The 27,311-nt window shown below is 36.1% G+C and overlaps 1 protein-coding gene across 3 annotated transcripts in view; it reads right to left on the bottom strand.

Moving 5' to 3' along the window:
- FNIP1 (folliculin interacting protein 1) overlaps nucleotides 1-27,311 on the bottom strand; it is a 150,876-nt gene that overhangs the window by 66,600 nt on the left and 56,965 nt on the right. For 2 of the 3 annotated variants that reach the window (XM_025923609.2, XM_025923610.2), the window contains exons 2-3: nucleotides 22,526-22,652; nucleotides 688-822 (exon numbers count right to left, since the gene is read on the bottom strand). In XM_025923609.2, coding sequence (XP_025779394.1) covers nucleotides 688-822; nucleotides 22,526-22,652 — 262 coding nt within the window. The remainder of the gene's footprint in view (nucleotides 1-687; nucleotides 823-22,525; nucleotides 22,653-27,311) is intronic. The other variant, XM_086704742.1, reaches the window with a different exon arrangement.

The raw sequence follows: 27,311 nt of genomic DNA, 5'->3' as shown, positions 1-27,311 counted from the left end.
TCATAGATACTGTCATATTGACATCATATAAGGGTCACTTTCCTTCCAAACACGACTACCTAATTACAAATAATTTAAAAGCCCAGGATTCCATTTTGGTACCGCTAAATATAAAATACTTGTGATGCATTCATGCAAGCTTGGATGACATGAATAAATTCACATAGATGACATTTACTTGGTATGAAACCAAACACTTATGTGAAATATAACAAATTTAAAGAGAAGTTACTATTAGATACTATGTTGTTTAAGTTTGTATTTTAAAAGAAGAATCACATTACTTTTGAAAAACAAAAATGTCCATTTCTGCATGTGTATAGTTCCAATCATACTTAATTTCATTCTACAGCCAAATTGTATTATTTTATATTAATCTTCATTATTTCAATAAATTAAAGATATCTAAAATAAATTATTCTCATAACCCAAAAAATCTGGTAAATAAAAGGGAGAAAATACTCCTGGCTACCTATGACCATAGTTTTCTGTACTTTTCCTGAGATTTATCAAAATGCATAAACATACTTCTTTAATTATCTGTCTCCACAGCTACAAATGTAAGCTCCAGGAGGGTAAGGACTAGTTCCTATTGTACGGCAATCCCTAGGATGGTGCATAACACATCACGGACACTCAAAAATATTTGTAAATTAATGAATAAATAAATGACATCAATGATCTTACTTGGTACTTAGGACATTGGTCCTTTACATCAGAAGATGAAGTCACAGAACTATCCAGTGAGGAAGAACTGTCTCCTCCAGGTTTCAACTGGCAGCATTTCCCAAAGACTTTTACTTGAGCATCACTACAGAGTTTCTGAAATAGAGATATTATTCCCATTCATGTTTTAACAAACTTTTCACCATATACAAGTTTAATTTACAGTATAAAAGCCTTTAGAAAAAACAAGTATGAAATAATTCAAAATATAGCCTTAATAGATTGATTTTACTACATTTTCTCCAGTACTGTTCTCTATTCTTTGTCTCATAATTGTAATAATATTTGTTGAGTTTGTGTTGTGCTTTTCTCATAAACATTGTTAAATCAAGGGAGTTTTTCTATATTATTATGGTCTACAACAATATTCTTTACAAGTGACTTAAGAGATGGCAGCAGTTTTCAAAGTATTTGATCTCAAACTCCATTTAGGCCTTTTGTTTCTGTGAGTTACATCTATCAATATTTTCCCATATACGACATTAAAGCTGAGAAATTTTAAAATATTAATTCACTTAAATATAATAATATACCCATTACAAGTTAACAAATAACATATTTTTAAGGAAGAAAATTTCTATGCAGATATGTAGGGATAAGACGAGAAATACAAAGCTTTTATATTTTACTAAATGTATGTGTATGTGTTTACATATATTAAACATACATGTTTATTATTTTGAAATGAGAATGTATTCATGTGTTGAACAGTTAAATGTTTTGTTTTGTTTTGTTTTTTACCTTTTAAAAAATTTAAATCCATGATAGTTTACACATAGTGTAATAATGATTTCAGGAATAGAATTTAGCAATTCATCACCTACATGTAACACCCAGTGCTCATCCCAACAAGGGCCCTCCTTAATGCCCATCACCCATTTAACCAATGCGCCCCCACCCAACTCCCCTCCAGCAACCCTCAGTTTGTTCTCTATATTTAAGTCTCTTGGTTTGCTTCCCTCTCTTAACAAACTTTTAATAACAGCTAAGTTTAGGACAAGAAGGTTGTACAGTGGCAGAGTATGAAAGCATAATGTATTTCTATTCCTTTTTCTTCATTCTCTTGCTTTTCTCCCACTCCCAGATTCTAGAGCTTTCACTGCTCACAACTACCAAAGGTGCAATCTACCATGGACTTTGATACTCCTAAAAATATTTTGGTGCTTTATCACAGTTACCAGTATGTACACTCTTCCATGTAACAGACCTCACGTAGGTTTTCAGAGGAAGTAATCTGACTGAAATCAGTTTTTGAAGATCAACTGTTTTATAGATGCCATCACCACCAAGGGCATTGTAAAAGAGAACACCTGGTAATTCCAAAATCACCTCTAACCAAAAATGTAGAGAGACAGCATGATAAACTAAAATGAGTAAGGGCTTTACAACTAAAAAGATGTGAATTTAAATCCTGGCTCAGCGAGTTACCTGACCTCACTAAATTTATCTATTTAATGGAAAGAAAAACCCTATCTAATGGGTAGGGTATTTGTGACACTTAAGGTGTGTGTGTGTGTGTGTGTGTGTGTGTGTGTGTGTGTGTGTCTCCATATGTACTTATATATAAAATACATAAAGTGCTCTATACAGCATCTAGAACTAGCATGTGCTTACTGGTTTGTAGCTATAAATGATATTAGAAAAAAGTTAAAGTAAGAAGCTAAAATAACTGAATACCTACTTTGGAGTCAGGAACTTCAGTAGATATTTCCATGTATATTATTTCATTTAAACACTTACTAAAATATTGATATTTTTGGTACTGATATTCTTGGCCACATCTTAACAACCTTCTATTTAATGATCACCATCGAAATGCTAGGTCTTTAAAACTATTTTCTTTAATACTCAGGGTGGTAGATATTATAGCCCAGTTTAATGCATAAGAAACATGAAGCCCAGAGAGTTTAAGTAACTTCACCAAAGTTATAAGAACTAGTAACTACATAATATGCTTAAAGGCAAAACCAGGTGGTTTTACATGAAAGATACTCAATATTACTAGTGATTAGGGAAATATAAATCAAAACCACAATAAGGTATCACCTCATGTCTATTAGAATGGTCATCGTCAATTAGTCGAGAGATAACAAATACTAGCATGGATTTGGAGAAAAGGGAACCTTTGTATACTCTTGCTAAGACTACAAATTGGTGCAGCCACTTTGAAAACAGCATGGAGGATCCTCAAAATATTAAAAATAGAACTATATTACAATCCAACAATTCCACTTCTGGGAATACATATCCAAATGAAATGAAAACTAACTCAAAAATATATCTGCACCCATGTTCATAGCAGCATTATTTACAATAGTTAAGACATGGAAAGAACCTAAGTTTCTATTGACAGATGAATGGATAAAGAAGTTGTAACACAACTTCTTTGTTGTACACAAACTATATTATTTTGTACACATGTAATGTACACGTGTAATGTACATTTGTAATGTACACATGTACACACTATGTTGTGTACTATATGTACACAAACTATATTATTCAGCCACAAAAAATTAGGAAATCCTACAATTTGTGACAACATAGATGGACCCTGAAAGCATTAGGCTAAGTGAAATGTCAGACAAAGAAAAGCAAATACTGTTCAGACTTGTAGTCACCAGAAGTGGAGGGTATGGGGAGGCAGATTTAGAGGAAGGTGGTCAAAAGGTACCAATTTCCAGTAATAATAAGTACTAGGGATGTAATAATGCACAACACAATAATAGATAACACTGCTTCATAATATTATAGGAAAGTTGTTAACAGAGTAAATTCTAGGGGCACCTGGTTGGCTCAGTTGGTTGAGTGTCCAACTTCGACTCAGGTCATGATCTCACTGGTTGTGAGTTCGAGCCCCGCATCAGGCTCTGTGCTGATAGCTCAGAGCCTGGAGCCTGCTTCAGATTCTGTGTCTCCCTCTCTCTGTCTGCCCCTTCCCCACTAGCACGCGCGCTCTCTCTCTCTCTCTCTCCCTCTCTCTCTCTTTCCTCTCTCCAAAAAAAATATTAAAAACAATTTTTTAAAGAGTAAATTCTAATAGTTCTCAGCATAAATAGAATTTTTTCTTCCTTTTTTTTTTTTCTTTTCTTTTTATTCTGTCTGTATGAGAAGATAAATTTTAGCTGAATCTATGCTGGTAACCATTTCATGGTATATGTAAAGCAAACCATCAGGCTGTATATCTTAAACTTATGGAATGATATATGTCAATTATTTGTCAATAAAACTCAATTTGAATACAATGTATACCAAAAACTAAGAAACAGTTGAATGAAACAGTCCTTTTCCTCATGGAACTAACAATCGAATGAGAGAAAGAGGCATTTAACAAATAATTAGACAACTATGTATAATGAAATATAATATTTCAAATATGTTCTTTTATGTTAGCAATAGCTAACTCATTGTACTTACTATGTGCCTAGGCACTATTCCATTTTACATACAGTTATTCTTTTATTCCTCACAACTCTAGGAAGTATTATAATTATCCCCACATTAAAATAGAGGTTAAGGATCAATGATACTTAAGTGAACTGTCCAAGAGAGGACTTAACCTAGTCTAGGGAAACCAAAAAATGACATTTAACCCAGGACTACAAAAAAGCACAGGAGTTAAGGTGAAAGAGGAAGAGTGGGATGGCTAGAAAGATATTCCAGGCTGAGGGACCTTGGTATATCCAATCTCTGAATCATGAAGCAATCTGCTATAGGGAGGAAAGGGACAAACATCCATCAGTTTCAGGACTGAAGCATTAAAGTATACATAAAATTTCTTACTACACGCACACACACACACCCCCACACACACCCCTCTCTCCTACCAACTCCTCAGCTGTCCAGAGTCTTTTCTCCCTCCCATTCTGAAGTCATGGCTTTTCTGAATCCACATAGCAACAACTTCAGGGGAAGATGGTCTAATGAGGGGAGAGGGCACAGTCTGCAACCCTCAGGTAGACAGACATAGGCCTTCTATGAGCACAACCACAGAGCAAAAGGATTCAGTTTTCTTATCTCACTTTCATTCCAATAAGTGATGCCATACTTTATTTTTAACCCACAAAAAATCATGCTCTACTTACGCATAAAAAATAAGTTATAAACACCGCTGAAAAAAAACCTGGCTTCTTATAAATGGATTATAATTTTTATTAACTTTTTTTTTTAACATTTTCACATAATCACAAACAAGTTGCAAACTTAGTTCAAAGAATTATTTTTTCCTGAACCAAATGGGAGTAAGCTGACTACCTGAGATGCTATGAACTAAAGCATCAATACTTCAATGTGTATTTTCTACAAACAAGGACATTCCCTTACATAATCATAATACAGCCACTTTTCATGTGGCATATGATTTCAATGCCCATTAATGATAATATTCTTAATACTGATGATCACTTGATTAAGGTGGCACCTACCAAGCAACCTCACTGTAAACAAACTTTTTTCTCCTTTGTAATTAATAATATTTTGATAAGGGGTGGGGGGGGAAATGAAATTTGTATGCTATTTTATTTTTATGCCATAAAAATGCTGTTTCTCATCAAACTTTCAACTTATTTATATCAGTATGAACTCATGGTTTTCTATTTCATCCAATGGGTTGTAATCTGCTACTATCATTATTTGTTTTTATGCTAGAGTTTTCCCTATTTAGCCAGTGACAGGCCCTTCATGCTGGTTTCTATGTCCCTTTGACATGTTCCCATCATTGTTTAAGCTTTTGGCACAAGTTCCAGGCTTTTCTTTTTCTTTCCCTGCTCCAGTCTAAGGACCAGTCATTTTCCTAAAGAGCCCTGGTTCATTCTAATGGAGAAGGGAATTAAGACATTAAGATCTAGATACTAGGTATGAGCCCACATGTTGGGGTCTCATTGTGCTTCTGCTCTCGCTACTCTGACAGGGCTGAGGAATACACATATGTATCTAACATATCCATAAACAAGTTTACATTTACATTTATTGCATTTGAATATATACATGCGTGTACATATATATTAAAACATAAATTTGCACCAATAAATCCAATTCCATTCCAAGACTACAAGGTTCTTCTAGTTTTCTCATTTATAACTCCCTTTTCTAACAATCAGAACAACATGCCTTTCATTAGCCTTCAAATGTGTTTATTTTATCAACTCCCTTATATGAAACCAGTCTTTCATTTCTCACTCCCTCACCTGCATGGACATTTTCTTTTCCTCAGGCTCAGCGAGCCAAGATGGATGCCCTCAACATCCCACTTGGGCACTGACACTCTGTATCAGGCAGCAGCTATGGAGATGTCCTCCTTAACTTACTTGGGTTCTAATACTCTGCCTTGGACCACCATGTCTCGACCAACTGACATCAGTGTTCAGCCCTACCTAATGGCTTTAGGACTAAATTGTTCAGAAAGGGTAAATGGATGGAAGGTAGAAAGACATGGGGGATTAAAAATTTTAACCTTGACACATAACCATATTTTATGTTCCAGATTCTATATCACAACTGAAATTCAAATAAGTAACCAACACTTACATGGTATTTTCAGTTTACAATTCTTTCACATAAATTTTCAATTTTTTTCTTGTTCAGTCAACTTTTAATAATTTTAAGTTGCACATAAGTAATCCATTCATATGACTCAAAAGCAAAAACAAAATAAGTATACACACGGAAATCTAGAAACCCTTCTTGTAGTACCCTATTTCCCACTCTACATATTCCCAATTAGTCACTTTAACTGGTTTATTATTATCCTTCTAAAATTTCTTTTTGCAAATAAAAACACAGTATTACTTTTCTTTCTCTATTACAGAAAAGGTAAGTAATTCAGTTCTGTCCTTGCTTTATTTTCCTCTAAAAGCCTAGAGAATCTTTCCATTTATCGTTAGAAATCCTCCTCCTTCTTTTTTTCATACAGCTGAATAGTATTCCAGTGTGTAAATATATTATAGCTTATTTAACCATTCATCTGTTAAGGAAGGATACTGCTGGTGGAACTGCTGGATTAAAACAAGAATAAATAAGACTTCCAGGGAAGATGGTGGAGTTGGAAGATCCTAACCACATGTCATCCCACGAACAAAACTAACACACACCCATATCAGTGTAAATAACCAAGAAAATGACCCAAGACTGGCAGAACAGACTCTCCACAGCTAAATGTAGAGATAAAGTCACACGGAAGGAAGGAAGGAAGGAAGGAAGGAAGGAAGGAAGGAAGGAAGGAAGGAAGGAAGGAAGGAAAGTGATCAGGAGTTAAATGGACCATGGGACTGTCTGCATAAGGGAAGGACACCAACATCACAGGCTCAGAGAGGGATAAGAAACAGACCTTCAGGCCAAGCACCCTAAGCATAGGGATCCCATATAGGGAAGACCAGTCTCCATAACATTTGGCTTTTGAAAACTAATCTCAGAGTGCGTGTTGGAGGGACAGGGATCCTCGGAAGACTTTTCCAGGAAGAAAGGAGTTGGAAGGCACCATTTCCCTCCCCCACCTCCCCCACCCCCAGACTAGACACATGGACACTTGGGGGGAGAAACCTCAGCCCCGACAAGCTCCAACTAACTTGTTAACAGAGTACCACACTCCTGTGTTCTCTTCCATACAAGCCCCCTCCAACTATGCCTCATTCCAGGTCCTATCCCACAGCAGACCTGTCCAGACCTGGCTAATACTAAGAAGCCTGCCCCTGTTTTCTCCTGCAGACTTGCCTCCTCCAACAGACCTTTGGACAGAGCCAGCCAAGGCAGTGCACAAACCTGAGAGTATGCAAGCAGCTTGGTAAGGGGCCAGGACCACGTCAAAGTGACTCCTGCACAAGGAGAGGGGAAGACAACCACAAACACCAGTTCAAACTAGACTCTAGCAGTGGGCCTGGTCTGACTACAGGCTCCACCCACCAATGAAAGCTTCAGAGGATAACACAGGCAAAGGTCCCTGCAGCACAATACACATTCAAGTGCACACAGAACATTCTCCAGAATAGATCGTATGTGAGGGTACAGAGTAAGTCTCAACAAATTCAAAAAGATCAAAGTCATTCCATGTATCTTTTCTGACCACAACACTATGAAACTAAAAAATCAACCACAAGAAAAAGTCTGGAAAGAACACAATACATGGAGGTTAAATAACATGCTACTAAACAATTCATGGGTCAACTGAGAAATCAAAAAGGAAATGAAAGGACGCCTGGGTGGCTTAGTCAGTTAAGTATCTGACTCTTGGTTTCAGCTTAGGTAATGATCTCATGGTCATGAGATCAAACCCTGCATTGGGCTCCACGCTGGGAGTGGAGCCTGCTTAGGATTCTCTCTCTCTTGCTCTGCCCCTCCCTCTCATGTGTGTGCCTTCTCACTCTCTCTGGGGAAAAAAAAAAAAAAATCAGAGGAAATGTAAAAAATACATGGAGACAAATGAAAATGAAAGCACAATGGTCTAAACAATAAAAGAGGTTCAGCAATACAGGCCTACCTCAAGAAGCAAGAAGAATCTAAAATAAACAATCTAACCTTACACCTAATGAAGCTACAAAAAGAGGAACAAATAAAGCCCAAAACCAGTAGAAGAAAGGATATAGTAAAGGAAGAAAGAATATAATAGGATATAGAAGGATATAATAAAAAATATAATATTAGAGAAGAAATAAACAAAATAGAAACTAAAAAAACAATAGAACACATCAATGAAACCAGGAGCTGCTTCTTTGAAAAGATCAACAAATTGATAAAGCCTGGCCAGACTAATCAAAAATGGAAAATTCCTAGATACACATAACATCCCAAAACTGAATCAGGAAGAAATAGAAAATGTGCACAGACCAATACCAGCAATGAAGTTTTATTGGTAATCAGAAAACTCCTCACAAACAAAAGTTCAGGACCACATGACTTCACAGGTGAATTTTACTAAACATTTAAAAAAGAGTTAATACCTATTCTTCTCAAACTATTACAAAACATAGAAGAGGAAGAAAAGTTTCCAAATTCATCCTATGAGGCCAGCATTACCCTGATACCCAAACCAGATAAAGACACCACTAAAAAAGAGAACTACAGGCCAATATCCCTGATGAACACAAATGCAAAATTTCTCAACAAAACATCAGTAAACCAAATTCAACAATACATTAAAAAAATCATCCACCAGAATCAAGGGGGATTTATTTCTGGGTTGCAAAGGTGGTTCAATATTCACAAATCAATCAGTGTGATACTTCACATGAGCAAAAGAAAGCATAAAAACCATATGATCATTTCAATAGATACAAAAAAAAAAAAATTGACAAAGCACACCATTCATTCATGATAAAAACTCTCAACTAAGGACGTTTAAAGGAAACATAGTAAAGGCCATAAATGAAAAATCCACAACTAATGTCATACTCAATCGTGAAAAACTGAGAGCCCTTTCCCTAAGATCAAGACAAGGATGTCTACTCTCAACACTTTTATTCAACATAGTATTGGAAGTCCCACTCACAGCAATGAGACAACAACAACAACAAAAAAGGCATCCAAATTGGTAAGAAAGAAGTAAAACTTTCAATAATTGCAGGTAAAACTTTTCACTAATTATACTATATATATATAGAAAACTCTGAAGACTTCACCAAAAGACTACCAGAACTCATTAATGAATTCAGTAAAGTTGCAGGATACAAAATCAATACACAGAAATCCATTGCATTTGTATACACTAATAATGAAGCAGCCAAAAGGGAAAGTAAAAAAACAATCCCATTTACAACTGCACCAAAAATAATAAAATACCAAGTAATAAATTTCACCAAGGAGATGAAAGACCTGTTCTCTGAAAACTATAACACAAGGGGCACCTGGGTGACTCAGTCGGTTAAATGTCCAACTTCAGCTCAGGTCATGATCTCACCGTTCATGAGTTCAAGCCCCACATCAGGCTCTGTGCTGGTGGTTCAGAGCCTGGAGCCTGCTTTGGATTCTGTGTCTCCCTCTCTCTCTGCCCCTCCTCTGCTCCTTCCCCTGCTCATGCTGTCTCTCTCTCTCTCTCTCCCTGTCTCTCTCTCTCTCTCTCTCTCTCCTTCTCAAAAATAAATGAACATTGAAAACTGTAACACAATGATTAGAGAAATTGAAGACGACACAAACAAATGGAAAGGTATTCCACGGTCATGGATTGGAAGAACAAATACTGTTAAAACAGCCACACTACCCAAAGCAATCTACAGTTTTAATGCACTTTCTACCAAAATAACAACAGCATTTTCACAGAATTACAACACACAATCCTACAATTTGTATGGAACCACAGAAGACCCTGAATATCCAAAGCAGTCTTGAAAAAGAAATATAAAACTGGAGGTGTCACAATCCTAGATTTTAACATATATTACAAAGCTGTAGTAATCAAAACAGTATGGTATTGTCATAAAAATAGACACAAAGATGAACGGAACAGAGAGCCCAGAAATAACCCCAAAATGATACAGTAATTTCATCATCAACAAAGGAGAAAGAATATGCAGTGGGAACAAGACTCTCTCTCCAACAATGTTGGGAAAAATGGACAGCTACAAGCAAAAGAATGAAACTGGACCACTTTCTTACATAATACACAAAAATAAACTCAAAATGGATTAAAGACCTAAACGTGACACAAGAAACCATAAAAATCCTAGAAGAGTGCACAGGCAGTAATCTCTCTGACATCAGCCATAGCAACATTTTTCTATTTCAAGGGAAAGAAAAGCAAAAATAAATTATTGGGACTACATCCAAATAAAAATATTTTGCACAGCAAAGGAAACAACAAAATTTTTAAAAAGCCTATGGAATGGGAGAAGATATTTGCAAATGACTTCTATGATAAAGGGTTAGTATCCAAAATATAAAAAGAACTTATACAACTCAACACCAAAAAACACACAATCCAATTAAAAATGAGCATGAGACATGAATAAACATTTCTGCAAAGAAGACATACAGATGGCCAAAAGACACATGAAAAGGTGTTCCACATCACTAATCATCAGGGAAATGCAAATCAAAAGCATAATGAAATATCTCTTACACCTGTAAGAATGGCTAAAATTAAAAAAACAAAAAACAAGAAAAGCTGACAAAGATACAGAGAATGGAACCCCTTGTGCACTGTTTGTGGGAATGCCAACTGGTGAAACCACTGTGGAAAAACCAGTATGGATGTTCCTCAAAAAATTAAAAATAGAAATGCCATATGATCCAGTAACTCCACTACTGGGTATTTACCCAAAAAATACAAAAACACGAATTCAGAAAGATAAATGCACCCCTATGTTTATTGCACCATTATTCATAATAGCCAAATTATGGAAGCAGCTCAAGTGTCCAACAATAGATGAATGGCTAGAGACGATGTGAGGGAGATATACACATTAGGAAATATTCAGTCATAAAAAAGAATGAAATCTTGCATTTGCAATAAAATTTGCAATAACATAATAAATGGGATTATTATACTCTAGAGAGTATAATGCTAAATGAAATAAGTCAGAGAAAGATAAATACCATATGATTTCACTCAAACGTGGAATTTAAGAAACAAATGAACAAAGAAAAAAAAGACAAAAAAAATTCTAAACTATAGACAACTGACGGTTACCAGATATGAGGTCAGGAATGAGTGAAATAAATGAAGGGGATTAAAAGTACATTTATAATGATGGGCATTAAGTAGTGTATAGAACTACTGAATAACCGTTTTATACACTTGAAACTAATACAACACTATGTTTACTATACTGGAATTAAAATTAAAAAAAGAAAAAAAGAATCTCTGGGGATGCAGCCTCAGAATCTGTATTTTTAACAAGTGCCCCAGGACACTGTCACGCACAGAAAATCACTGGATAGGACCATCAATAGAATTTCTTCCTACTCTAGGGGTGCCTGGGTGGTGCAGTCGGTTAAGCGTCCGACTTCAGCCAGGTCACAATCTCGCGGTCCGTGGGTTCAAGCCCCGTGTCGGGCTCTGGGCTGATGGCTCGGAGCCTGGAGCCTCTTTCCAATTCTGTGTCTCCCTCTCTCTCTGCCCCTCCCCCGTTCATGCTCTGTCTCTCTCTGTCCCAAAAATAAATAAACGTTGGGAAAAAAAAATTAAAAAAAAAAAAAAAAAAAAAAGAATTTCTTCCTACTCTAAAAATCTGTTCATTCCCATGACCTAAATTTTAGTTAGCTCTATTTTTCTGTGAACAGAATTGAATTTAAAAAAGAAACGTACAATTTGCCTGGTGCCTATGTTTGGGGCCTTACATACATTGTCTAATTTTTCTGTACAATAATCCTTTGAGGTAGGTATTATCATCACCACAGTATGCATAGATTCCAAGCTGGAACTCTGTACAAACTTCCAGATAAAGCGTGAGTTAAGTTCTAAGGATGTAATGTACAGCATGGTGACTACAGTTAACAGTACAAAAGTTGCCAAGAGAGTAAATTTGAAAAGTTCTCATCACAAACACACATAAAAATTCTGTGTGACATGATAGATGTGATAACTTACTTTACTGTGACAATCTCTTTTCCATATACACATACATAAAATAACTACATTGTATACCTTACACTTACACAATGCTGTATGTCTACTGTATTTCAATAAAGCGGGGGGGGGGGGGGGGGGGAGTTGGGACTATGATTTCAAAGTCAATGTTTTTTCCCCACAATATCGTGCTATGGTAAGAAATTATGAAAGAGCTTGGGGCGCCTGGGTGGCGCAGTCGGTTAAGCGTCCGACTTCAGCTAGGTCACGATCTCGCGGTCCGGGAGTTCGAGCCCCGCGTCAGGCTCTGGGCTGATGGCTCAGAGCCTGGAGCCTGTTTCCGATTCTGTGTCTCCCTCTCTCTCTGCCCCTCCCCCGTTCATGCTCTGTCTCTCTCTGTCCCAAAAATAAATAAACGTTGAAAAAAAATTAAAAAAAAAAAAAAAGAAATTATGAAAGAGCTTATTATAACTGATAAACTCTTGTGCAGTACCTTCTCTTCATACAATAGATTACTATTTTAGGAACTGTTTCTTCATCCTCTTTGTATCACTGAGTTTCTCCTACTCTGAACCATTAATTACTTGATGTCATGATGATAATATAAAAATAATAACCTTCAGCTTAATTACTCCTTTTCTTATTTTTCTTACCTATTTACAATGTACTCTTCTTCAGGCACCTAGGAGGCTTAGATGGTTAAGCATCCCACTCTTGATTTCAGCTCAGGTCATAATCTCACAGTTAGTGAGATTGAGCCCTGTATCAGGTTCTGTGCTAGCAATGCAGAGCTTGTTTGGGATTCTCTCTGTCCCTTCTTTCTGCCCCTCCCTCTCTCTTTCTCAATAAATAAAATTTACTAAATAAATAAATAAATAAATAAATAAATAAATAAAATGCACTCTTCTTACATTTTATACATTTTGGAAGGCAATTAAATCCTTTGTGTGTGGCAGGGAATAAATAAAATGTAAATAAAACAACAAAAAAAAAGCAAAAATAGATATAATATTAGTAGACACTGCAAGATTAACTCCATGGAGATTGTATCACTTTACTCATTCACTTTTACAGCAAAGTATCATGATAAAAGATCTGAGTTTTTGCCGATCTAAAAGGAAAGAACTAATATCACAGTATACTTTTCTTTTTTTTTTATTTATTTTTTTTCACGTTTTCTTTTTTTTTTTTTTTTAATTTATATATGAAATTTATTGTCAAATTGGTTTCCATACAACACCCAGTGCTCATCCCAAAAGGTGCCCTCCTCAATACCCATCACCCACCCTCTCCTCCCTCCCACCCCCCATCAACCCTCAGTTTGCTCTCAGTTCTCAACAGTCTCTTATGCTTTGGCTCTCTCCCTCTCTTTTTTTTTTTTTTTTTTTCCTTCCCCTCCCCCATGGGTTCCTGTTAAGTTTCTCAGGATCCACATAAGAGTGAAACCATATGGTATCTGTCTTTCTCTGTATGGCTTATTTCACTTAGCATCACACTCTCCAGTTCCATCCACGTTGCTACAAAAGGCCATATTTCATTTTTTCTCATTGCCACGTAGTATTCCATTGTGTATATAAACCACAATTTCTTTATCCATTCATCAGTTGATGGACATTTAGGCTCTTTCCATAATTTGGCTATTGTTGAGAGTGCTGCTATGAACATTGGGGTACAAGTGCCCCTATGCATCAGTACTCCTGTGTCCCTTGGATAAATTCCTAGCAGTGCTATTGCTGGGTCATAGGGTAGGTCTATTTTTAATTTTCTGAGGAACCTCCACACTGCTTTCCAGAGCGGCTGCACCAATTTGCATTCCCACCAACAGTGCAAGAGGGTTCCCGTTTCTCCACATCCTCTCCAGCATCTATAGTCTCCTGATTTGTTCATTTTGGCCACTCGGACTGGCGTGAGGTGATACCTGAGTGTGGTTTTGATTTGTATTTCCCTGATGAGGAGCGACGCTGAACATCTTTTCATGTGCCTGTTGGCCATCCGGATGTCTTCTTTAGAGAAGTGTCTATTCATGTTTTCTGCCCATTTCTTCACTGGGTTATTTGCTTTTCGGGTGTGGAGTTTGGTGAGCTCTTTATAGATTTTGGATACTAGCCCTTTGTCCGATATGTCATTTGCAAATATCTTTTCCCATTCCGTTGGTTGCCTTTTAGTTTTGTTGGTTGTTTCCTTTGCTGTGCAGAAGCTTTTGATCTTCATAAGGTCCCAGTAATTCACTTTTGCTTTTAATTCCCTTGCCTTTGGGGATGTGTCGAGTAAGAGATTGCTACGGCTGAGGTCAGAGAGGTCTTTTCCTGCTTTCTCCTCTAAGGTTTTGATGGTTTCCTGTCTCACATTCAGGTCCTTTATCCATTTTGAGTTTATTTTTGTGAATGGTGTGAGAAAGTGGTCTAGTTTCAACCTTCTGCATGTTGCTGTCCAGTTCTCCCAGCACCATTTGTTAAAGAGATTGTCTTTTTTCCATTGGATGTTCTTTCCTGCTTTGTCAAAGATTAGTTGGCCATACGTTTGTGGGTCTAGTTCTGGGGTTTCTGTTCTATTCCATTGGTCTATGTGTCTGTTTTTGTGCCACACAGTATACTTTTCATTTTTGTTTCCTTTATTAGGAATGAAAATATAAATCCTATTACATGTGTAGTGGTTGTCAAAGTTAAGAGTCTTTTACTTTATGGCCCCTGTATTTTAAGTCATAGTTAGAAAAGTCTTCTTCATTCCACAAAAATATAGGAACTCACTTTTTCTTGTGTAATATTGTAGTTTTACTTTTTTTACATTATTATGTCTAACGTACTTGAAGTACAAATCCAAATTTATCTTTACTCTAGTTATGTGACTCAATACCATTTACTGATCTTTACTGATTTAAGATGATGTCTTTATCATATACTAAATACCTGTGTGTATGTGGATCTATTTGTGTTTCTTTATCTTACTCTGTTAATCTCTTTGCCTATTAGAGTGCCAATTACACACTGTTTTAATTACTGAAACAAAGTATTTTTGCAAATCTGGTACAGCTAGCTCATCCTTACTGTCCTTTTTTCAGTTTTCCAACCAGTTACTGCTTATTTTTTTTCCATTTGAACTTCAGATTCCTCTGCCTAGTTCCACACAATGCCCTCCACCAAAAACAAACAAAAAAATGATGGTCTTTTTTACTGGGATTGCATTATTTTACAAAGCAACTTAGAATGGACAACTTTAGGACAGTGAGTATTACCCAAAAATATATTTTGCCTTTCCCTTTGCTCGAGTAAGATTCTATATACTTTTGGAGACTTTTAAAATTCTGAAAGCATAATTGTTTTTTGTTTGTTTTTTTTTTAATTTATGCAAGGCACTTTCTTAAGTTGCTATTTTAAACGTTGTCTTAGCTACCTTCATATCATCTAACTGAAACCTGTAAGTATATATGGAGCTTACTGATTCCTGTATATTACCTTTTTTACAGCTCCAACGACCTAAAATCCAATGTTCCAAATTTGGTCTCATAATTAAGACTCAACTATTAGTACTTATACAATGCTTCAACGTGTACAAAACTCATACACTGTAATTTGTGTTCACCTTTCCAAACTTACGTGCATTTGCTATACAATTTTATACTTGAATATAATGATTAAAAGCTAAAGCATGTAAATGATCATATAATTTCACTGAGAACTCAAGAAACAGCATTACATTATCATTAAAACAAAAACAATGTCCAGGATAAGGAGAGTATCACAGGATGAAATCACACAGGACACATTTGGCTACATCAGTGTTCAAAGAAACGACATCACAGTGATTTTTATATTTCAGCTATAAAATGAATAAGGTCTGAGGACTGAATGTAAAAAACAAAAAATAAAAATAATTCTTTTACAAAGTGAGTTACTTTATTAAAATCATTGAATGTATTCATTTTAATCTTTACAGTTCAATAGTCATTTTCATAAAATATAATAAAGCTGAAATACACCTGTTCTGAAAAGCTATACATTGATAAATATAATTTTAACATTATAAGACATTTTTAGCATGCAAAGTACTTTAATTTCTAACACAAAATCAAAGCATTCATGTAATTTATGAGTCACAAAATTAAAAAGATAAAATACACAGTTCCCTCATTTTCCCATTAAACCCATTAAATATATTCTAAAGAGACAGTATTTTCTTTGCATGGAAACATAGAAAAAATCTGTTTATCCATCTAAGGTGCTGCCATGCTCTTCATAGAGAATTCCTTGGTTCAACCAAATCCAGATATGAATCAGTATGTCATTGTGAAAATATTACCTGCCTTTCCCCCTCCCATCCCAAATAAAAAATACTCAATAAAGTGAATAAAGTGAATCACCTTTACAAAGAAAACTATCTGTCATGAGTTTTATTTAAAGGGACCTCATTAAGTATTTTTACAGTGCTCATTTTTTTTTTTTTTTTTTGAGAGATTGAGTGTATTTAGGCATGCATGCAAGTGTGAGAGGGAAAAGGAGAGAGCGAATCCCAAGCAGGCTCCACTCCCAGTGTGAAACCCAATGCAGGGCTTGATCTCACAACTGTGAGGTCATGACCTAACCCAAAACCAAATTGGAAAATGCTGTCTCCCAAAGCTGCTTCCAAATTGGAAAATGTTAATTTCTTTTTGGTAAAGGGAACAGAGTAAAGCAATTTCGTATGACTCACACTATAAAATTTAATTCTCCATTTATAATTTATAGTATTATTTTCTCAATTTTAAGAGAGAACTTTCTCAATAAAATTTCTGGTAAAAACACATGTCCAAATCAATATTTGTAATCCTTATCTTTGGTAGACTGTTTTAAACTAAGAAAGAGGAAGGATATGAGAAGTGACTTCAGTATTTATCATATGAAAATAGAATGTTGCTCTGCAAAGACAAGGTTGAATGATTTACCTTTATTCAGCAAACTGCTAATGTCTAAACTATCTCATCATTATGTATAGACTCAAATATTCTGTAAGAAGTAAAAAAAAATATATCATTTACTCACACAGTCCTTCTTTGCCTATGTAGAGCCCACATGATTTGAAGTTCCAAAGGTACAGTAATTGTAGATTTTTAAAAATCACTTAAAGATTCAAACAGCTTGCAATTTGGAGGAAACAATGAGTATTTTGATGTGATTCACAGTATTCAAAAGGAACATATGAAATCTTCATGAAAGTATTTACAGGATTTTGATAATAAACTTCCTAACTATAACTAAAATTGATCAAATCATATCCTGAGTACTTCTTACCACATGTGAGGCAGTGGGCAGTTTAGGAAACTAGGTAAATAACAGATGAATATTTTACTTTGTCTTTCTTTCCCAACTAATAATGAATGTGCATAAAAATATAGCTATAATATAGAAGTCTATGAACAAACTATGAATAAAGGATTATGAGAATTTTGATAGAAAAGGAATATACCTAGAAGAATCAGAGAGGAGTCATAAAGTTCTGATAAAATGAACCCTGAAAGTGGATAAATCTTCATCTAGGGAAATGGCATGTAGGATGAGGACATATGAAGCCAAGAGAGACTGGAGATATTCAAGGCTGTTTGATTTCTAGTCACCAGTGAGTCTAGAGAAGTTTGAGTTTGAGTTTTTCAGGATTTATTGGTTTTTTTTTTGGGTTTTTGTTGGGGTTTTTTTGAGAGAGAGAAAGAAAGAGAGTGCAATGCAAGCGTGCATGAAAGAGTGTGGAGAGAATCTTAAGAAGGCTCTATGCTCAGTACAGAGCCCAACTCAGGGTTCGGTCTTAGGACCGTGAGATCATGACCTGAGCTCAACAGTTGGATGCTTAAGTGACTGAGCCACCCATGCACCCAGAGAACAGGTTTTTAAACTTTTTTTTAATGTTTATTTATTTTGAGAGAGAAAGCGTGTACATACATGAGCAGGGGAGGCACAAAGAGAGAGGGAGAGAGAGAATCCCAAGCAGGTTCCGCACTGTCAGCACACAGAGCCCAAGGTGGGGCTCAGTCTCATGAACTGTGAGATGATGACCTAAGCTGAAATGAAGAGTCGAATGCTTAAATGACTGATTCACACAAGAACAGTTTTGTGTTTTTTGTTTGTTTGTTTTTTAAGTAGTAGGCTTACAGGAAAATTTCAGAAAAATGAGGAATGAGTGGGTGGTATGAGATTAGAGCCAGCAGACAGATTAATACCGAGACATAGAGAGAGAGAAAAGACCAAGAGACATGAAGCAAACCAAGAAGAGACATTAAGGAGACCAGCGGACAGAAAGGACAGACAGCCTGACGGTGAGGCAGAGAGACTGAGACAGCAACAGATGCTAAGAATGAAGAGTCAGAAAAAGAAAAAGACGACACAGACATGAAGGAGAAAGTAAAAGGATAATCATTTTGTTGGTGTTGTATACAGGGGCTTTGTGAATGTCTGCAGACAAAGAAAAAAGTTAACCGTGAAAGACATCAGCAAGAGAGAAGACTAACAAGAACCAATTAAGCATCATTCCAGAAAAAGTGGGCGGGAGGATTCAAGTAACAGCAGGAGTCAAGACTCACAAGGCTGCATAAGAAAAAAAGTAATAATGCTGAAAAAACACACAATGAATAAGCATTAATCAAGATAAATAATAAATGAGAGGTCCTATGCTACAATGCAGTGGAACACTATCAAGCAAAGAAAACTCTCAATACTTCCTTAAAAAATCAAAGTAATATATATCAATCAATTATCAATCTGTCAGCCTCAGTCTAGTTCTGCTGAGCTATCAGCAGTCTAAATACAAAGAAGACATGCTTATCACATATGAAACCTTAGATTTCAACTAACCATCCACAATTTTGTCACTATAAGGCTATATCTCATTACTCAACTATTCAAACCAAACTGTTGGATTTACCAAACACTTCCTTCTCCCTCATCCCCCACATCCAGCCATTCCCCTAACAGCAGCAACTGATTTTTTTCACTATATCTTTTAAACTGAAAGATAACTGACATATAACATTATATTAGTTTCTGGTGTACAACATAATGATTTTTTTAGATACTGCAAAATTACCTCCACAATAAACCTAGTTAACATCCATCAATATACACAGTCACCAATTTTTTTCGTGTGATGATAACTTTTACTCTTTTAACAACTTTCAAATACACAAGACAATATTTTTAAAGATAATCACCATTCTGGACATTACATCCCCATGACTTATTTTATAACTGGGAGTTTGTACCTTTTGACCCCTTTCACCCATTTTGCCCACTTCCCACCCTCTCCCTCTGGCAACCACTTCCTGTTATCTCTATTTAGGACTTGAATCTTTTTTGGGGGGATTCTACATATAAGCAAAATCATAAAGTATTTACCTTTATCTGACTTATTTTACTTAGAATAATGCCCTCAAGATCTATCCATGCTGTCACAAATGGCAAAAGTATCTTCTTTTTTACATTTACATTCCCATAAACAGTTCACAAGAGTTCCATTTTCTCTACACCCTCAACAACACTTGTTATTTTTTAAATTTTTTTAATCTTTATTTATTTTTGAGAGGGAGAGAGAGAGAAACAGAGCGTGAGCAGGGGAGGGGCAGACAGAGAAGGAGACACAGAATCGGAAGCAGGCTCCAGGCTCTAAGCGGTCGGCAGCGAGCCTGACACGGGGCTCGAACTCACAAACTGCAAGTTCATGACCAGAGTTGAAGTCGGACACTTAACCAACTGAACCAACCAGGTGCCCCTCTTGTCTTTTTAAAATAGCCATTCTGACAAGTGTGAGACAATATCTCACTGTGGTTTTGATTTGCATTTCCCTGATGATTAATGATGCTGAGCACCTTTCCCTGTAGTACTGGCCACTCGTATGTCTTCTTTGGAAAAATTCTATACAGATCTTGTGTCCATTTCTTAATTGCACTGGTTTATTGTTTTTTCTGTTTTGTTTTTGTTTTTTGCTATTGACTTCCTTATATTTTTTGGATTTTAACCCCTTATTGGATATAAGACTTGTAAATATTTTCTCCCATCAGTAGTCACTGCCCATGTTTTCTTTTAGGAGTTTTACGCTTCCAGGTCTTATGTTTAAGTCTTTAATCCATCTGGAGTCAGTTTTTGTGTACAGTGTTAGATAGTGGTCTAGTTTCATTCTTTTGTATGTGACTGTGCAGTTTTCCCAACATTTACTGAAGAGACTGTCCTTTTCCCTTGTATATTCTTGGCTCCTTTGTCATAGAGTAACTGACTATATATGCATGGGTTTATATCTGGGCTCTCTACCAAAATGATTTTTTGAAATGTTAAAAAGATTCTGGTAGTGGCTTCCCTCTCCATTTAGAACTTAATCTAAATTTCTAACCCAGAGACTGATAAAGCCCTAAATACTCTGGCTCCTGCTGTCTTTCTCTCTCCAATTTCATCTCTAGCTACTTTACATACTACTTGCTATCAATCCAGACTGACATTCTTTTAGTTCCTTCAATTCATGAAGCTTCTAAGTCACTTTATGTAGTCTGCATTTGTAAGTCCTTCTACCAGGAATATTCATCCCCTATTCCATGCCTTGGGTTTCTTCAGATGTCAGCTGGAATTTCACCTCCTCAATGAGACCTCTTAATACCCCTACATCCAAAATGAGGAAAACTGGTTCCCTTCCTAGGGAATCTCATAAGCATTCTGTGTGTTTCATTCACAGCACTTAATCACAATTTGGTATTATTTATTTGTGTACTTATTTGTTCAGTGTCTACTTCCCCTAAAAGGATACCTTATTGTAGGTACCAAGGAGCAAAGACTGCTAAATCTCCAAGTGCCTAGTACTTATAAATCTTTAGTTATTTGCACAAATAAGCAATATTTTAAGAACATTCTGCAATGCTCTTTTCTAATCAGATTGAAAAAAGTATCCAAAGAATGGCTAAGAAATCTAAACAAAGCACCATCTCCAGAAAACTGAGAAATGTGTTAGTAATTAGAAGGGACATTGTAAAACACGGCAATGAAATTAACTCAAAAATTAGTCAAGTTTCTATTATATGCCACTGTAGTGGATGCTGAGGATGCAGTTGTAAATAAAATAGACTATGGCCAATATATCAAATATTTTTGATAACACAAAATCTCAAATATAAACTCCTAAGTCTCAAAAAATGAGTATTTGTTGGCTTTAACAGACAATTCTAGGAAAAGCTTTCCCAAAGCATTTTGTTTCCAGTTATTTAGCAAAATGTTAGTGAAAATTATTAATTTAGAGGAAGGGAGAAAACACTGTTCCAGGGTTTGATTTCCACATTAGAGATGTACAGAATGAGTCTTTAGCAGTAGAAGAAGTAGAGATAATAGCAATCACCTAGGTTTTTGTGAAAATTCGTAATGGATGGGAAACCTCACTAAAATGGAGTCAGAGGGTTCAGCAGGAGTAGCGCTCATGCCCTAGCACTCATACCTAACTGCAGACTCAACAGGAAGAGACAGACTTGACCTTACAGGCACTTGACCCTGCATGAGGATGGTACTCCACTACTCCACCCAAGGAATAGACGCGTTCCTCATTCTTCTCACCCCACTGCCACCCACGGGTAGCTCCACCAATGAGAAGCCACGACACTTCAAACTCCCCAGTTTACCCCAATGGACTTTTTGTTCTGAACCACCTTCCCAACTTACCCTTTTTCTCCTTAAAAAAGCATGTCTCTCCTTTGTTCCTTAGACTTGCCTATGGTTTTGCTTCAGCTTCTTTGTCCCGGATTACAATTTTTTTTATTCCCAAATAAACCCACCTTTTGCTAGTAAAATAACTAGCATATCTATTTTTAAGGTTAACATTTTCTAGGACAACCAAGTGAATGTCCATGTACTACTCTTAAACTAGTCATAATATATTTCAAAATATGACATCGGAAGTTAACAAACTAGGTGCTCTTTTTACGACGGTAGAGCAGGGGGAAATATCATGCACTAAGGGCTAGATGTAACATGCTTTGCTCCTTCAGACAAATAAATTCACCTCTCTAGGTCACACTTCTCACAACTGTAAGATGGGAGTTTGGACCAGATCCTCTATAAGGATCTCTGAAGCTCTAGCCATATCTCACAATACAATTATGTAGGAAAATAAATAATCAAATTAAAATGTTCTCTGGTGATAGAATGATAATAAAGTTCTTTCCTTTAAAATTTTTCAAAATCACAGCTATAAATTTTGAAAATATGATAAAGATGTTTTGTAACGACAAAAGTGTCATAATTGAAATTTCACTCCTTCTTTCTTGAATTATAATATGTGACATTAAATTTCAACCAAATCAATAACGATGCTCACCGATACTGATATGTCCTCATTTTTTCTCTTAACACTGGAGTCAAACAAGACATTTCTCCCTCGTCTTTCACAGTCTTGATACACAATCAGTCGAATTTGGCTTGGATCAAACTCTGGCAAAGGCCAACTTCAAAGAAAAATAAAGATCCATTAGTTACTCTAATAAATACTCCACATAAATTCCTAGAAATAAAATCTATATAATAAAACCCTAAGCTGTGGTATTGCTATAGAATATACAGCAGTTCTTTCTATTAAATACCATCAGTTAGTTTAGGACTAAAAACTCATACAGCAATGACATTTTAGATTAAAAAGTAAAAACAAAAGTTCTAGGAAGTGTATATAAAATATAGTCATCCCATATGAATCTAAAAATGGTTAACTTAATAAAAATATGTGGCTACACTTAATGTAATGAAAATACAAATTGTTTCATGGCATGGACCCAGGTGGCTTAATGCCAACCCACATTTTTAAACAGTTTTATTCTGATTCTTTATATATAAATGTAAAAACAGAAACAGTTTTCAGATTAAGTAACAGCAGCTAATTACTTATAGAAACAATAACAAGTAAAAAAAAAATAAGGAATGACCAAATGCAGTTGAAATTCTCATATAAAGCTCGTGTGAATAAAAACTGGCTCAATTTCCTTAGAGAACAGTTTTTTATTTTACTTTATTTTACTATTTTATTTTATTTTATTTTATTTTATTTTATTTTATGTTTATTTATTTTGAGAGAGACAGAGAGCATGTGCAAGTGGAGGCAGGGGCAGAGAGAGAGGAGAGAAAGAGAATACCAAGCAGGCTCCACACTGACAGGGCTCAAACTCACCAATCGTGAGATCATGACACAAACCAAAATCAAGTCAGACACTTAACCAACTGAGCCACTCAGGCACCCTGGCAAGTAGACTTTTTCTAAATTCCTATATCCAACTCTTTAGTTCCCATGTTCCTCTGATGACCCTTTCCAATCAAGCTTTTTTGATGTTTTTAAAGTTTATTTATTTATTTTGAGAGAGAGACAGTGTGAGCAGTGGAGGGGCAGAGAAAGAGGGAAACTCTCAAACAGGCTTCACACTCAGCGCTGAGCCTGATGCAAGGCTCAATCCCAGAACCAGAAAATCATGACCTGAGTCGAAATCAAGAGTTGGACACTCAACCAAGCCCCCAGGCACCCCTTAAAATACATATAATAAATAGACAAAATCTAGTAAAACTGATTTTTAGTTTTACTAGCAATTCCGTGCCATGCCATTACACAATAATCTTCATAACAGCACTGTTATGGAAACAATGCAAATGTTCATCAAGAGTAGAATGGATAAACATATTATCGTATACTCAGACTATGAATATATGTATATATTCAGACACAATAAATACCATGAATGAACTTCAACTATAGACAAAAACATAGATCAACCCTGAGTAAAAGAAATTAGACAATGGTATGCTCACACAAAACACACACACACAGTTACTGTATTTTTCCATTTACACAAAGTTTAAATCAGGTTAAGTTTTACATACAGATGCATATTTAGTTTTTAAAACTATAAGGAAAATGAAGGGATACCTTCAAAAGTTTGAGAGTGGTTACCTCTGGGGATAAGGCTGGAGGTGGTGGTGGTATAACCAGAAAGGTACACACCAGGTAGACTGGGCACTATGTTCTATTTTTAGACTGGACAGTGCTTACATCAATATTCACTCTAGAGTATTAAAAAAAGCCACTTCTTTGGTTTATGTATGTTTACATATGCATTCTTTGTCATAATTTAAAAAGATTAAAGAAATGAGTAGATAAGGGAAAAGAGAGAAAAAGAGAAAACAATGAACTGTATGGTAAAGATACCTGTCCAGTGAACTGAATACAATACACCTGATGGGACATTTGCTAACTGCTATTCCAGGGGCTGTGTGTTGTTACTTAATGTCAGGATGAACGGTCAATTCCTCACAATCCATCAGTTACAACTCGTGACTGGGTTCCTTCACCTCCTTAAGAGAATCATAACACTTAATGCATCTTAAATGACCCATAACTGGCAACATAAAATATCTTCATTCCAAATTCTTGACAGTAAATACAATTTTAATTTTCTCCTGTCTAATCCTTAGTAAACATCTGTATTAAGAACTGATTTACCGGGGTGCCTGAGTGGTTCAGTCAGTTAAGCATCCGACTTTGGCTCAGGTCATGACCTCACGGTTCATGAGTTCGAGCCCGGCATCAGGCTCTGGACTAACAGCGCAGAGCCTGGGGCCTGCTTCAGATTCTGTGTCTCCCTCTGTCTGCCCCTCCGCTGCTTGCACTCTGTCTCTCGCATTGTCTCAAAAATAAATAAACATTAAAAAAAATTTTTTTAATAAAAAAAAAAAAAAAAAAAACTGACTTACCAAATTGTGGCTTGCTGTTATGCAAAGGAAACTATAAAAGAATACACACCAACATATAGGTAAGAGGAAAGAGGTCTTATGGAAACTAGAAAGAACATTTTCGAGAGGAAGAAGAAATACCAGGGCAGTCACTAAAAAGCACCCACTAGTTATAGAACAAAGAAGTCTGTGGGGACCATGGCAAAGACTTCTAAGGAAGTTCAACAGACTGCAGAGGATTGAAGAATGAATAGGAACAGAGAAAATACCGAATTTAGGACAAATGTCAAGGAAATAAAGAAAGACATGAAATCATGGAGGGACAGCTTTTTTGTTATTAAAAAGGACACATGTGAACATATTTACATACTGATGACAATGAATATAAAGTGGAAGAGAGATGATGACGGATACAGCAAAGCCTCCAAAGAAGTAGAGTTGGATAGATATAGACTACAGGTAAAAGGATTCACATCAAACAGGAGAAAGGATAATCCATGCACTAGGATGGAAATAAAGGAGGCAAAGATGGACATGCATATAGAAAGAACTGTAAATATAAAGGTAAGATGTTGAGAAAATTCATTCTAACAGCTTTAATTTCTTTGTAAAATAGATGAAGGGAAATAAAAGTTGTAAAATGCAGGAAAAGTAGAGAGTAAAATAGAGAAGAACAGTGATGTGGGAATGAAAACTACGATGACTAGGAAACATAAGGTTTCTGGGAAATTCAGGAAGTCTACATGATGTTCAAGACTATGAATATATACCTGCCACCAACTACACAGTTAAGTCATTTTTTCTAACAAACACTCCTATTCTTGAATTTGGATCAGATTGAGCCAAGGCAAGGATTATGATAGGGAGACAGGACAAAAACAAAGGGGAGCCTGGGAGATAGAACAAAAGACTGACAAAAATATACCTGGAATGATGGACAGTGAAATCTAGGCTCGTTAGGTAAGAAAGTGAGGAGGGGGGAAGCTAACAGATTAGAAGAAAATGAAGGCAGTGAGGTCAAAGTGCTGAAATAATATGAAGAGCTATGGGGGGAGGCAGGAAGACAAGGACTAGAAAACCATCATCATAGGGTAGAATACTAGACTTAAGACACTAGAGGTTTAAGATATTAACTATTAGAATGAATAGTTCATTCATTCATTCAATACAAATATGTGCCTACCAAGTGCCAAGCACTGGTTAGGGCAAGTTAGGTAAGAACCTGCTGTGGAAGCAAGAAACAGCAAGAGCAAAGTAAAAAAGAAATGGACATGGTAACTTCAGATAAATAGCTGATGAAATAAAGAAATCAAAACAAGGAATCAATAAACTGTGATAGAATGTGGTAGTAAGGAAATGCTATGTGAGTCAGTAAGGTATATTCATTTTTTTTAAGTGCATATCTGGACGAAATGTTCTGAAGAAAATGAAAACTTAGGCTTTGCTAGATGTAGAGTATTCCAACAGAGCTGGAATGAGCAGTGGCCACCATCTCATTCATCCAACACCCTGTGATCTCAAGATACACAAAGAATAAAATCTAAATTCCTTTGCTTAGATGTAAAAATGACCAAAATCCGGCCCTGATCTACCTTTCCAGACTTCCTTCATGTTACCCATAGTATCAACACAATGATCTCAAAGGTGCAAAGACATACCACACAATTTCACAGTTCCATACCTTTGTATGAGTTACTACCTCCACCTGAAATATCCTCAACCACCTTGGAAAAACTCCCATTCATTCTTAAAGATCTAGCTTAAATGTCACCTCTGTGGAAGCTCTTTAGTAATTCCACCAGCAGAGTTAGCTGTTGACTTCTGAGATTACAATGACTTTAGATTAGAAATCTAGTAATATTTTCCACATTGTACTTTTTATCTGTTCACATTTTCTTCCACTAGAAAGAGAGATCTCCATAAGGAAAGCTTACTTATCTTTGTTTAGTTTTGTTTTTTTTTAAGTTTATTTATTTATTTTGAGAGAGAAAGGGACAGCACAATGGGGGAGCGGCAGAGACAGAGAGAGAGAAAGAATCCCAAACAGGCTCCATGTTGCCAGCACAGAGCCCAACTTGGGGTTCAAACTCACAAAACCATGAGATCATGACCTGAGCTGAAACCAAGAGTCAGACACAACCTACTGAGCCACCCAGGAACCCCTCATCTTTGAATTCCTAGATCCAAGCACATTAAATAAGTAAAACAACATAATCTCAAGAAACCGGTCAGTTACGCATCCAGCTCTTGATCTCAGCTCAGCTCAGGTCATGATCTCACAGTTCTTGAGTTCAAGCCCTACAATGGGATGTGTGCTGATGGCGCAGAGCCTGCTTGGGATTCTGTCTCTCCTTTTCTCTGCCCCTCCCTCGCTTGGGCGCTCTCTCTCTCTCTCA

Source organism: Puma concolor, chromosome A1 (assembly GCF_028749965.1).
Source record: "Puma concolor isolate L17-30 chromosome A1, mPumCon1.1.hap2, whole genome shotgun sequence".
Taxonomy (NCBI): domain Eukaryota; kingdom Metazoa; phylum Chordata; class Mammalia; order Carnivora; family Felidae; genus Puma; species Puma concolor.
The sequence above is the reverse complement of the archived record's forward strand: the minus strand, read 5'-3'. Positions and strand labels throughout refer to the sequence as shown.